At 41.6% G+C, this 14,516-nt stretch overlaps 1 protein-coding gene across 1 annotated transcript; it reads left to right on the top strand.

Annotated features, from left to right (window-relative positions):
- Nucleotides 1-4,852: 4,852 nt before the first annotated feature.
- LOC127292677 (uncharacterized) lies at nt 4,853-13,156 on the top strand. The gene is made up of 8 exons (XM_051322123.2): nt 4,853-5,032; nt 5,125-5,290; nt 7,196-7,254; nt 8,229-8,347; nt 8,433-8,667; nt 8,745-8,868; nt 9,119-9,215; nt 12,815-13,156. Exons 1-7 carry the CDS (start codon nt 4,973-4,975, stop codon nt 9,196-9,198), a joined length of 843 nt encoding a protein of 280 aa, XP_051178083.1. The 5' UTR covers nt 4,853-4,972; the 3' UTR covers nt 9,199-9,215; nt 12,815-13,156.
- Nucleotides 13,157-14,516: the final 1,360 nt, after the last annotated feature.

Genomic DNA, 14,516 nt, shown 5'->3' with positions numbered 1-14,516 from the left:
CCTTTCTCATTAAGAGGAAGAGCTAAAGATTGGTTGCTATCTCTGCCTAAGAATAGTATTGATTCATGGACTAAATGCAAGGAAGCTTTTATTGGTAGATATTATCCCCCTGCTAAAATTATATCTTTGAGGAGTAGCATAATGAATTTTAAACAATTGCATAATGAGCATGTTGCACAAGCTTGGGAAAGAATGAAATCTTTGGTTAAAAATTGCCGAACCCATCGACTGACTACTTGGATGATCATCCAAACCTTTTATGCAGGACTGAATTTTTCTTCGCGGAACCTATTGGATTCAGCTGCTGGAGGTACCTTTATGTCCATCACTCTTGGCGAAGCAACAAAGCTCCTTGATAATATGATGAATAATTACTCTGAATGGCACACGGAAAGAGCTCCACAAGGTAAGAAGGTAAATTCTGTCGAAGAAACCTCTTCCTTGAGTGATAAAATTGATGCTATTATGTCTATGCTTGTGAATGATAGGACTAATGTTGATCCTAATAATGTTCCGTTAGCTTCATTGGTTGCTCAAGAAGAACATGTTGATGTAAACTTCATTAAAAATAATAATTTCAACAACAATGCTTATCGGAACAATTCTAGTAACAACTATAGGCCATATCCTTATAATAATGGCAACGGCTATGGTAATTCTTATGGGAATTCTTACAACAATAATAGGAATACACCCCTGGGACTTGAAGCCATGCTTAAAGAATTTATTAGTACACAAACTGCTTTTAACAAATCTGTTGAAGAAAAGCTTGGGAAAATTGATATACTTGCTTCTAAAGTCGATAGTCTTGCTGCTGATGTTGATCTTTTGAAATCGAAAGTTATGCCTAATGAAAATCATAATAATAAAATTGTTACTACAGCAAATTCCATCCAAGTTAGAATTAATGAGAATATAAGATTGATGGCTGAATTGCGTGCTAGGTGGGAAAAAGAAGAAAATGAAAAAGAAGATAATATAGCTAAAGTTTGGACTATTACCACCACTAGTAATGCTAATGCTCAACATGTTGCTGCACCTCCTACTAATAATGTTAAAAGAATTGGTGTTAGCAATGTTTCCACTTCTAATGCAAAGCGCGAAAAAGCTGCTAAACTGCTAAAAGCTACTTAAACTGCTTGTGATAAAACTGCTGAAATTTTTTCCAACATTGGGGATGATGATCCCATTGCTTTAGATCATAATGGTTTGGATTTTGATGATTGCCATATCTCTGAAGTTATAAAGTTCTTACAAAAACTTGCTAAGAGTCCTAATGCTAGTGCTATAAATTTGGCCTTTACGAACATATTACAAATGCTCTCATAAAAGCTAGAGAAGAGAAATTAAATCGCGATGCTTCTATTCCTAGGAAACTAGAGGATGGTTGGGAGCCCATCATTAAGATGAAGGTCAATGACTTTGATTGTAATGCTTTATGTGATCTTGGTGCAAGTATTTCCGTTATGCCTAGAAAAATCTATAATATGCTTGACTTGCCACCACTGAAAAATTGTTATTTGGATGTTAATCTTGCTGATAATTCTACAAAGAAACCTTTGGGGAGAGTTGATAATGTTCGCATTACCGTTAACAATAACCTTGTCCCCGTTGATTTTGTTGTCTTGGATATTGAATGCAATGCATCTTGTCCCATTATATTGGGAAGAGCTTTTCTTCGAACTGTTGGTGCTATCATTGATATGAAAGAAGGTAATATTAAATATCAATTTCCTCTCAAGAAAGGTATGGAACACTTCCCTAGAAAGAGAATGAAGTTACCTTTTGATTCTATTATTAGAACAAATTACGATGTTGACACTTCGTCTCTTGATAATACTTGATATACACTTTCTGCGCCTAGCTGAAATGCGTTAAAGAAAAGCGCTTATGGGAGACAACCCATGTTTTTACTACAGTACTTTTATTTTATATTTGAGTCTTGGAAGTTGTTACTACTGTAGCAACCTCTCCTTATCTTAGTTTTGTGCATTGTTGTGCCAAGTAAAGTCGTTGATAGTAAGGTTCATACTAGATTTGGATTACTGCGCAGAAACAGATTTCTTTGCTGTCACGAATCTGGGCCTGATTCTCTGTAGGTAACTCAGAAAATTATGCCAATTTACATGAGTGATCCTCAGATACGTACGCAACTTTCATTCAATTTGAGCATTTTCATTTGAGCAAGTCTGGTGCCTCAATAAAATTCATCTTTACGAACTGTTCTGTTTTGACAGATTCTGCCTTTTATTTCGCATTGCCTGTTTTGCTATGCTTGATGGATTTTTCGATTCCATTGACTTTCAGTAGCTTTGTGCAATGTCCAGAAATGTTAAGAATGATTATGTCACCTCTGAACATGTAAATTTTAATTGTGCACTAACCCTCTAATGAGTTGTTTTGAGTTTGGTGTGGAGGAAGTTTTCAAGGATCAAGAGAGGAGGATGATACAACATGATCAAGGAGAGTGAAAGATCTAAGCTTGGGGATGCCCCGGTGGTTCACCCCTGCATATATCAAGAAGACTCAAGCGTCTAAGCTTGGGGATGCCCAAGGCATCCCCTTCTTCATCGACAACATTATCAGGTTCCTCTAGTGAAACTATATTTTTATTCCATCACATCTTATGTACTTTGCTTGGAGCGTCGGTTTGTTTTTGTTTTGTTTGAATAAAGTGGATCCTAGCATTCATTGTGTGGGAGAGAGACACGCTCCGCTGTTGCATATGGACAAATATGTCTTTACTCATAGTATTCATGGCGAAGGTTGAATCTTCTTCGTTAAATTGTTATATGGTTGGAATCGGAAAATGCTACATGTAGTAATTGCTAAAATGTCTTGGATAATGTGATATTTGGCAATTGTTGTGCTCATGTTTAAGCTCTTGCATCATATACTTTGCACCCATTAATGAAGAAATACATAGAGCTTGCTAAAATTTGGTTTGCATAATTGGTCTCTCTAAGGTCTAGATAATTTCTAGTAAAGAGTTTGAACAACAAGGAAGACGGTGTAGAGTCTTATAATGTTTACAATATATCTTTTATGTGAGTTTTGCTGCACCGGTTCATCCTTGTGTTTGTTTCAAATAACCTTGCTAGCCTAAGCCTTGTATCGAGAGGGAATACTTCTCATGCATCCAAAATCCTTGAGCCAACCACTATGCCATTTGTGTCCACCATACCTACCTACTACATGGTATTTCTCCGCCATTCCAAAGTAAATTGCTTGAGTGCTACCTTTAAAATTTCTATCCTTTACCTTTGCAATATATAGCTCATGGGATAAATAGCCTAAAAACTATTGTGCTATGGAATATGTACTTATGCACTTTATCTCTTATTAAGTTGCTTGTTGTGCGATAACCATGTTCCTGGGGACGCCATCAACTACTCTTTGTTGAATATCATGTGAGTTGCTATGCATGTCCGTCTTGTCTGAAGTAAGGGAGATTTACCACTAGAATGGTTAGAGCATGCATAATGTTAGAGAAGAACATTGGGCCGCTAACTAAAGCCATGATCCATGGTGGAAGTTTCAGTTTTGGACAAATATCCTCAATCTCATATGAGAAAATTAATAATTGTTGAATGCTTAAGCATTAAAGAGGAGTCCATTATCTGTTGTCTATGTTGTCCTGGTATGGATGTCTAAGTTGAGAATAATCAATAGCGAGAAATCCAATGCGAGCTTTCTCCTTAGACCTTTGTACAGGCGGCATAGAGGTACCCCTTTGTGACACTTGGTTAAAACATATGTATTGCAATGATAATCCAGGTAATCCGAGCTAATTAGGACAAGGTGCGGGCACTATTAGTATACTATGCATGAGGCTTGCAACTTGTAAGATATAATTTACATAACACATATGCTTTATTACTACCGTTGACAAAATTGTTTCTTGTTTTCAAAACCAAAGCTCTAGCACAAATATAACAATCAATGCTTCCCTCTGCGAAGGGTCTTTCTTTTACTTTTATGTTGAGTCAGTTCACCTATTTCTCTCCACCTCAAGAAGCAAACACTTGTGTGAACTGTGCATTGATTCCTACATACTTGCATATTGCACTTGTTATATTACTTTGCATTGAAAACTATCCATGAGATATACATGTTACAAGTTGAAAGCAACCGCTGAAACTTAATCTTCCTTTGTGTTGATTCAATACCTTTACTTTGAATTATTGCTTTATGAGTTAACTCTTATGCAAGACTTATTGATGCTTGTCTTGAAAATACTATTCATGAAAAGTCTTTGCTATATGATTCAGTTGTTTACCCATGTCATTTACCATTGTTTTGATCGCTGCATTCATTACATATGCTTACAATAGTATGATCAAGGTTATGATGGCATGTCACTCCAGAAATTATCTTTGTTATCGTTTACCTGCTCGGGACGAGCAGGAACTAAGCTTGGGGATGCTGATACGTCTCCGACGTATCGATAATTTCTTATGTTCCATACCACATTATTGATGATATCTACAGGACTAATCGGTAGCGCGGTGGCCGATGCAACATGGCCGGCCACGCGTGCGATCGGCCGGTCAGTGGTCCCACGAAAGCCTGCAATCGGCAGCGAGGCGACCGATCGGCAGATCCGTGGCCGATCGGTAACTCTGTGGCCGACCAAGTCACATATTCGAAATTTTTTGAAATCACTTATTATTCGCGGAAAACAATAGTAGAAAATTCGTATTATTAAAAAAATCTCAATTATGTGGTTCACGGGCTGGGCCTAACTGTCTCCATCCATCCTAGTTTTGAACTGGACCCAATTCATTGATCAGCTCAGCCTGGTAAGAAGTATACGATCCATCCGACTCGGCCCTCCCCTCAAAAACAAAAATCCGACTCGGCCCAGGCCGGCGTGCCGGCGTCTCTGCTCCTCGCCGCAAGTTCTTCAACTTCCGTCGCAAGTTGAGACCACAGGACCCGGCAGCGACCGGCGCCGATCCAGCCCGCCGCGATGGAATTCGCCCTCGTCGACGGCGAGAGCTTCTCGCCTTCCTGCTCCACGCTCGTCATGGTCAGGATTCTAATTCTCGCTGAAATCTGGCTTTGCTAGCTCGCTCCGGTGTCTGACGTCTCTGATCCGCTTCCCCGGCCGCGCGCGCGCAGCCCGCGCTCTCGATAGGCAACGTGGGGCAGCTCGCCGTGGACCTGCTGATACCGTCGGCGAAGGCTAGGCGCGTGGCCTACCTCGACGAGCCCTCCGTGCTGCCCTGCGCCGGCAACGACGCCTTCGGCCCCGACGCCGTCGGCGACCTCGCGCTCGCGCTCGAAGGTTGGTTCTCGAACCATCTCGATCCTTTGCCCCCCTGTGACGTACACGCCCGCGGTTTGATTAGCCACGTTAGCGGTGCTTCTTGCTTGTACTCTTGACCCTTTGCTCTGTGCACGCCAACTGTTTGATGAAATGCTTGACGGCTGCGTGTACTCTACTACTACATAGTATAGTGTCCTTGCAACGGGACGGGAAACAAAAGATACATCGTTAGGAACCAGTGTAATCCTTGCATGCCTTAAACAGAAGCCGGCACGTTATAGTTTTTTACCTTCTTCTCTCTTTGCCGTTCCGTTACCCCATGGCGTATATTCGCTAAGTTGGTGCCTGCAGTCCTCATCCACGATGTGTCACATCTGAATGTATTATCTAATTCCGGTATATCTTGTAAGGGTTTGTCGTCCGTGATGACAAACTTAGAATAGATAAACATCCTTCCAATTTGCAGACATGTTAATAAATGACGATTATTATTTCTCACCTTAGGGCTTGTTTGGTTCAAAGGAATACCCTAGGAATTTTGGAGGATTCCATTCCTTAGGATTTTTTCCCTACAGAACTTGTTTGCTATGCAGGATTTTTTCATATGGTCTACTTTGTATGCAACTCCATAGGAAAAATTCTCTTAGTTCTAACCTCATTGAAATTTTTCCTTTGTTTTTAGAACAGCTATGGTCCTGCATTTTCCTGCAATGCAACCAAACAACACATGTAATACACATTCTTCTATTTTCAATTTCTGTAAAATTCAACATGTCATGGCCTTCTGTTCCTATGTTTTTCCAATTCATGCGTTTTGGAAATCCTGCGAACCAAACAGGCCCTTAGAGTTGTGAAATGTTTCATAATGCACAATCGGTAAGCACAAGTACGGTGACAATAAATGTCCTCACCATGATGATAAGATCTCCTTGTAACATTATAATAATTCTACCAGAGTTCATGTGCATTTCTCCACCTTGGACATGTTCCCCTACCTTTGGCTTATCCTCACCTTGACTGTTTGGATAAACTTCTCCGTGGGATCAACACGGTTGCTAGCTAACATTAACCCTGATTAATTAACAACTAGACAGCAACACACACATAAGAATAATGCATCGCCACTTCGCCAGGAGCCAGCGATGCACATGCACCAAGGTTAAACGTACATCTGCACTTTCTATTCACAGTAGCTTGTGGGCACCAGAAGGCTCAGTTACATCGCTTGCCTGGGATAACAATTTTGTTGGAGGCTACAAACCTGGCGGGGGAGAGTATCACGCATGGATGTAAAGTGGAGAAGGTAAATAGTGTAGACGGAGCTGTGGCCGCCACGTGGAGGTGTGTATGTGGTGCCGTACTTGGTCGGTCGGATCTCAGTGATTTGCGACGACGGGCAGCTGCCGGCAGAACGGAAGAACTGCAGGCGAATAATTAAGGATGCCAGACGAGATCCATTACGCGTCGGCGTCGGTACCTAGGGGCCAGGACCTCAACGATGTATGCCTTAAACACGGCGAGACACTCGTGGTAGTGGCATCCAAGCACCAATTTTATGGCTCATACCCCGTGTCGCCGGGTTTGTTAGGGGTCGTTGAGATTGTGATTCGGTTAATGTGTACTTTGTTGTGAGCTAAAAAATAGGATGAGCTGGCTGAGTGTGTTGCACTCCGAGGATATTGGGGCTGTGACACCATCAATCATTCACCAACTCCCCTTAGTAGTAAAGATCTGCTATGCACACCACTGTTTGATGAAATGAGTCACAGTTCCACATGTACTGTATCTTCTACACAATGTCAACATGCAATGAATCAATGATGAGTTAACATACAAGTTAGTGTTGGAATATCGTTTGTCGTACGTTAATGAAATATCAATATGTCGTGCAAACTCACCCACGTTACCATTTTTTGTGTGCAGAGTATGAATCACCATCTAATGGGCTGGCTTTCATTCAACAAAGGTCTCCAATTATTACAGTATGTCGGTCCTACATTGTTGGCATTTTTATTTAATTTAAGAATTTTTATAAGAACTATATTTCTTCAAATTTGCTAGTTTTGCTTAGTACTCCCTCCATATCACAAATAGATGATGTTTTGGACATTGACCTCTAAGATTTAACCTTGACTACTAATTTTTATTGTAATATTATGTATAAAAGTCAAGAAAAATATAAGATTTTAGAAATACTTTCCGATACAAATCTATACATATGTTTTTCAAATTTCCAATCTGAATAACTAAAATAATATTTTGTGGTCAAAGTTTTAGAAGTGAGTGAAGCCATGTCTGAAGTGCCATTTGCTTGTTATATGGAGGGAGTATTTATTTCATGCAACATGGGCTCATATATCTGAATTATCATCTGTGTACCGACGGAAAAGGGGCCTTCATATAACACTGATGTAACTATGTTTGGGAGCTTTGTTGTGTTGCGCTTGTTCTAATAACGTAAAAAGAGCCTTATTTTGATGCGTTGCCTTGCAGTGTCCAGTCTGAGAACCTTGTAATTTAATCTTAGTTAGATACTGACCCCTAGGGTTCTGACTAGAGATATGATCGTGGGTCACATGCATAGTGATGTGGTAGCAAAACCTTTCCTTCTATATATGCAGTTATGGAAAATACATTTCTTTTGGAAACACCATGTTCCATATTCTCGGCACTCATATGTATCATTGTATACTTTGTTCCTTGTTAACTAAAAGTTGAATGGAACATTTGGTATTCTAAAATGAATCAAAGGATGCAGTACAAAGTTCTCTGTTTTTATGATTCATTCCTCCTTTCATTTAAAGAGGTATATTGGGGGAGAGAGACTCATACCTGGATGCTTGAGGCTCTTTGTTTTGTGCTTTGTCTGGCATTGCAGTGAAGGATGATCTCAACAACTGGAATGTATAACTGCTGAATATAATATGACCACTTTGATTTCTCGTTACAAATGCAGGGGATGATGATTTCATTTGCAAAAAATGTTGCTAATTTCGTCAGTAGCATTGGAAAAGACCATCTTGTTATCCTTTCAAGTTTAGACTCTGGCAAAAGAAGAGTAATTGATGCCCCCAAGTAATTGATGTTTTTCTGCACAGCTTATGTTATAGATTTGGATGTTTTTTCACAACTAGGGTCACTGACATATTTCATCATGCAGTGATATCCTCTATTACCTTTCAAGTTGCAATGAGGATGGATCTGATCCAGAATATGAGAAGTTAGGGTGGAAGAAACTTGAGGAATATGATCCATCTCAACGATTGTGGAAATCTCTAGCTAATCTAATTGACGGTGGTGTTCTTTCAGAGGATATGGCTGATGATGCTGAAGAGATGACATTAAGTGATTACTATGCAACCTTGCCATTTGCAGCTCTATTCTTTGCCTGCAAGGTATCTGATTTTATTTCAGCTCTAAATGATTTTCCCATTTGAAGCTACTGTTATAACATCTCCCTGTTTTATATTAGGCCAAAGGTTTGAAAGTTAGCTGTGTACTATGCTACTGCTCAGAAGGGGACAATATGCCAGAATCTTTTCATTTGGCAGAGGCAGTATGCAAACTTGTAGGTCAAGACCCTGAACAATTCCACGGTATAACTCTATATCATATTGAGAACTTATCCCCTTATTACTTTTAATTGAACCCACCAAAAATTTGAACAAGTATTCCTGATTATTCATTTGTTGTCGATTGTTGTCGAATTGCGTAACTTCCCTTGCAGTAACTGTTCTTGTTTGTAATACTATATATTTTAGGAATGCCCACATTCAATTTTCTGTGGTCAACTGATCATAGTAAAGGTGGGTTTCTGTGTAAACGCTTGTTTCTATGAACTTACAGGAAATGGGTCAAATGGATGGACTATTCCCTTGTCGTGGAAATCAGTTTATGGACCTCCACCTGATATGTCTATTTTCTAGACTAATGGACTAATCTAGTAAGTCAATTTCACCAAGAACATAGCTACAGTTTTAAATTCTGTAGATTTCTCGTACATTAGCGTCTTCTTTTTGTATGAAATGATCTTTCTTGTTAGAAATTATATTTTTCATCACAAGATTTGATGATATATCCTGCCTTTATTTCTTTTTGGTTATTATTGGTAGGTCTTCTTTGTTTTATATGAAATTTATTTTTACCTAAATATCAAACTTTGGCAAGAAGCGCTTGATCCTCTGTAGGTAGAATATAAAGAGAAGCTTGCTCTGCACATCTATCTAAATAATGAAACGAACTAATGTCCACTTCAAATTTAACGTGGAACTTCACTGATACCCATACCAAACCTACATGAGAGAGCATATGGTGAACCTATACCAAGAGAAAGAGCACATAAATGAATCATACTATTGAGCATATGTCTCACTCTACAAGTCAAGTTCGACGAGCTCTTAGTGAACCTGTGTCCACCAAGTGTGTTTTAGAGAAATAAAGCAAGCTGAACAGTTCACACTCTGTCGGCAAAAAATGTTTAAATAAATGCCATGAAGTGATCACTCGAATTCCATGTTATGTCAAGTTAATCTTGCTCAGAATAAAGTTAGTCATGTCATGGAGGAAACTAGTGTATTCTGGACATCTGGCCTAGTTTTTTGTTCTCCTTTCCTGAAAGCAGTATATTTTAAAGAGGTAATAACGCTGGCAGTGCATAAACTTGTCCCGCATGTGCAAACTGGTGCATCAACTTGAAATTTGGTTAGGTCTAATACCTAAACGGTCAAAATGGTCAAACTGAGGCAATTTCTGCCTATGTTGCGTAACATGTACGCAAAGCAGTCACGCACGCCACACGTTGTGCTCATGTAGGCTGTTTTTTTTGCGTTTAGGCCCTCCCTTTTTTTCGGCTTCACCGACCAAGCTCCCTCTCTATTCGTCTGCCTGTTCGAGGAGAGGCTGGTGGCGATGCTGGAACTGGCGGTGAGGCCAATGGCGATGGAGGCCAAGCGGGCGTACTCTGTACCATGCGTGGCTACGGCGAGGATGCCGCCGCGGCGCTCACCCTTCTGTGCAGGAAGAGAGGATCCCAACCTAGAGGCCAGGGAGGCTGGAGGGGAACGGGGGACAACACCAGCAGCTAAGGGGTGACACATGGACGGCAACTGCAGACCGGATGTGAAAAGATGAGAGTGGGGACTCAAGCAGACGGCCTCCTGGTTCAATTCCTTTGGCACGCACACTCCAGAAACTGAGGCAAAGTTGATGGACATGGCAGTGGAGCACGGCGAGGTCTAAAGCGATGGGGAGGAGCATTATGCCGGCCGGCGACCGTGTCGCGCTCTGAATGCTGATCACATTCATGACGTCAAAGGGTTCGTGCGGCCGTGGTGATGCACGACTGCCTCGGCGCCTGGGCAACCTGTATATCCTCCAGATGCTCCACGGTGAGCAGCCACACTGCTGGGACACGCGCACCGGCACTGGCAAGGGCCACCAACCTCTGGTGGTTGGAGCTCAGTGGCCTCACCGCTACGCACGGTGGCGCGCTGACTTCGGCACTGGAGAGCCTTGACCTGCGGGTGCACCTGGTGCTGTAGGGCGAGTCAATGCTGTCGGCCGTCCTATGTCCAGGCGCGCCCGCCAGCGGCCTGCTACCGCTCTGTGGCCACCAGCAGCCACCTACTGGGGTCAGGACCGGCTGTATTACTCAAGGATGGCAGGGTACACGGCAGCATCGACGGTGATGGCCTTGGTTGCCGTGCCGAGGACAAGGCACGGTAGTAGGCCCTGCGTGACTTGCGGTTGCTGCTGTCTTTGTCATGGAAGCGGTTCGTCTGCGACCGGCCCAATGCCGGCACCTGCTGCTTCGTCATCCAGGAATCTGGTCTAGTTCACGCCTTGGCCATGATCAGGACAGTGATGGCGTGCTTGGTGTTGCAGCGTGACGGCCTCGTGGAGGCGCGCGCGACCGGCCTCCTGGAGTCAACACTCCCATGCATGCACGGTGTTCTTGCTGTGGTTTCCACTAATGCAAAGGTTGGCTCCACGTGCATGAGGCTTTGCTGTTTCAACTTGCAAGCTAGGTAGCTAGGTGTACTGCACGCTATACTATGGGGATGTGGTGACTAGCGTCATTGTCTCGTGGATCGAGCTGAGCACAAGATTTCCTGCTTCGCTCCTTCCCTGATGTACTTAGGTTGCGAAGGTGTGCTCGAAGACACAATGGCAATGGGTGGCGGCTGGCGAGGTCCAGGACAACAGGGATGCGGAGTTGGAGAGAGGTGGATGCGAATTGAGGAAAATTTCTAGGGTTTTCGGGCTGTAGACGCTCGTAGATTTTAGGCCTTTGTTCTGCCTGTTAGACATAGCCGGAGGGCATAAATGTAAATTTCCAGTCCGGCATGACCCTCACAAGTGCTCGGCGTGGCTCCCTTTTCAACGTGGCACGCGACATAGGTAGAAACTGGCCTGGTTTGGCTGATTTGTACCAAATTGCACCTGCAGGACAAGTTTATGTATTAGACCGAACCAATTTTCAAGTTGATGCACCAGTTTACACATGCAGACATGTTTATGCACCACCAGCGTTATTATCTCTATTTTAAAACAACAGAGTAATTTGGCAGGAAATGGTTTGTGAAATATGATTTATCGAGGATGCTGGAATAAAACTTGTCAACTACCTAGGGATAACCAGCTCAGTTTGGTAATGGGTTTCTTTGAAGCCCCTGTTTTGTTATTATACACTACTACTGTCTCAGCATTAACAGTATGGCAGCTGCCATGTTACAATACCCGAATTCTTCCATGTGACCCATTAATCCATTATATTAAACAAAGGCTAGAGTTCTAGACCCATTGACATGTGCACAAAAGCTTATAAAGTATGCATTTATAGACTGCACAAAGTTCTTATATCTGAACCAACATAAACAACCTAGCAATAGGAGCCCCATTTGTTAATGTGTCTCGTTGAAGCCCTTGTTTGTTATTATACTAGTGTTACCATTATCAACAGGGTAGCGGCTATTTATACTAGCAGATTATTCCATGTGACCCACCATATTAAACAAAGGTCCTTGTTGGATCTGACTATCTGAGTTCTAGGCAGCAAGTTGTTTGTCCATAGCGCAATGTGATATGCGATATATCTTTAGTTCCTTTTGCTTCATTGAAGACTACAGTAAATTAAATCTTAGAATGGTCTTGCTGGAATTGTATGATGTGTTAATAGTTAAGTACTCATCAATTCAAATTTCTTGACATGTCCTATGGTTCGATACCTGAGTAGACCTATGCTAGTTCAGTTTAACTAGAGATAGTTTATCAGCTGAAAGCTGAAAAGTATGGTTTCTGTCATTGATATCCATTAAAGCTAGTGCAGCCTCCCAATATTTTGTTTTCTTACACTTAAGTTTGACAACCCTGATTCCAACTACTTGCATTTTCCATCGTTGGGTTGGTTCGTGAAGCTTGTCTGTTAGAGATGAATCACTTCTATTTTGCATCTCCGAGTTGGTCTGTCAATCCTGATTTCAAACACTTCTTTTTTGGTTATTTGGGTTGGTTCGTGAAGTTTTTTTTATCGTGATTTGACAGGTGATGTAGCTATCATGGACAATGCTGTATTTAGAATTGAAGATGTCGAGCTTTTAGCATGAGCTGTACTACAAGTCAATCAGAAATATCCAGGAAAGGAAGGTGAGTAGCAGGCGCTCTTTGGTCCAATGAGAGACAGTTTCCAGTTTTCCTTTAGAACTCGAGATATGATGGTACTCGAACCTGCTGGAATTCAGTGACTAATATTTATACAGCTGATAGCTTGTGTCTTTTCAAATTTGTATTTTTGCCATTCAACCTGTAGCTTTCTATGTAGACTACCAGTGTCCAATTTGTGGTGATTCTTATCAGCAGCTATGTTTTGCACGTTGGCTAGATTGATTTTGATTTGGTGCTAGATTCTGTGCCGTGTTAGTGCGCACTGCTTTATGGGAAAGGAGTCGCCAAAAGGTTGGGTGGCGATTGTTAGGTATTGCCCATTAGCTTGCCCATTTCATATTTCTCTTGCCAACGGCACATAAAGATTACACCTGACACTTTGTTGACATGCCTTTGGCCATGCGTTTCTCATATCGGTTCCTGTGATTGTTAAGCTGTTGAGCCCAAGGAGGGAAATGTTGCCATCTCTTGAGTTGTGACGTATATGAATCTAACTAACAAGACTTGAAAGATGTTAGGCAGAATGATTTTTCAGGGTTAGGCGAGGATGTGATCATAGCAAAGGTTGGCACTAACCACCTGCATTATGTTGAATGTTGTTCGATCTGTCTTCGTGTTGACAGGATCAAGGTTGTATTGGGGTTGGCAGGATCAAATGTCATCGTATCGTATATCTACGGGACGCCGCTATGGATTTTACGTCTACGCGAGATTATTATGGTCGGAGTGGTCCTGTACGTAGTATCATGCAGTCGTGTCGTACATATGGGCACCGTATGGCCACTTCGTACAACTAGTCTTCGTTGGGATAAAAAAGGTGGACGCGTCCAGATAAGTTTGTACTTTGTAGCATCCTTCACAGCCAGTCAGCCTTATGAGAGTTTGCTCCATACAAACGGTCTCTGAGCCCACGAACATGCAGTTTGTTGTTAGATTTGTGACATATATTTAGTTTATTACCGCTCGAGGTGGTCATCCGCACCATAATTTTTTGGCTTGAACTCAACAAACTTGGCCCGACCATTTCCATTTCACAAATCCAACTTCTTCTAAAACGATTTTTTAGAACCTAGGTACTGCGGAACCTGATTAAACTTATTCCAGCAATAAGCAATGTAGTTGTCTCGAACCCAAAGTTATAGAAATTACTGTGCGGGTTAGTTTCCTTCATGCTATTTATCTAAAACTTATCATTTTTCTCCTAGCTACATACTTTCGAGTTTGAGTATGAAAAATGGCACCACATACATACTTGCGTCCTCTACAAGCAAACAAATTTGTTAGGAATTTTTGGAGCGCTAGAAATACGAATTTTGTACTGCTATATTAACTTTGGTACTCCGGAACCTGGGGGTGCACTGCGTATTTTCGCAACTTCGTCCCTAAACTATCGCTATTAGTGCATAAATAATTGCAAGACATTGAGTTTCCGATAGTTGACACGACAACGACCGGTCATACAAACATTTATACTTTGTGCTTTGATTCTTGTAGAAAAATATAAAAGCATGGACCCAGAGCAAGCAGGCTTAAAAAGGTGATAGACCCAGAGATAATGAAATGCAGCCGTGGAGGTAGGTAA

Source organism: Lolium perenne, chromosome 4 (assembly GCF_019359855.2).
Source record: "Lolium perenne isolate Kyuss_39 chromosome 4, Kyuss_2.0, whole genome shotgun sequence".
Classification (NCBI taxonomy): Eukaryota; Viridiplantae; Streptophyta; class Magnoliopsida; order Poales; family Poaceae; genus Lolium; species Lolium perenne.
Note: the sequence above shows the minus strand (reverse complement) of the source record. Positions and strands in the feature narration are given on the sequence as shown.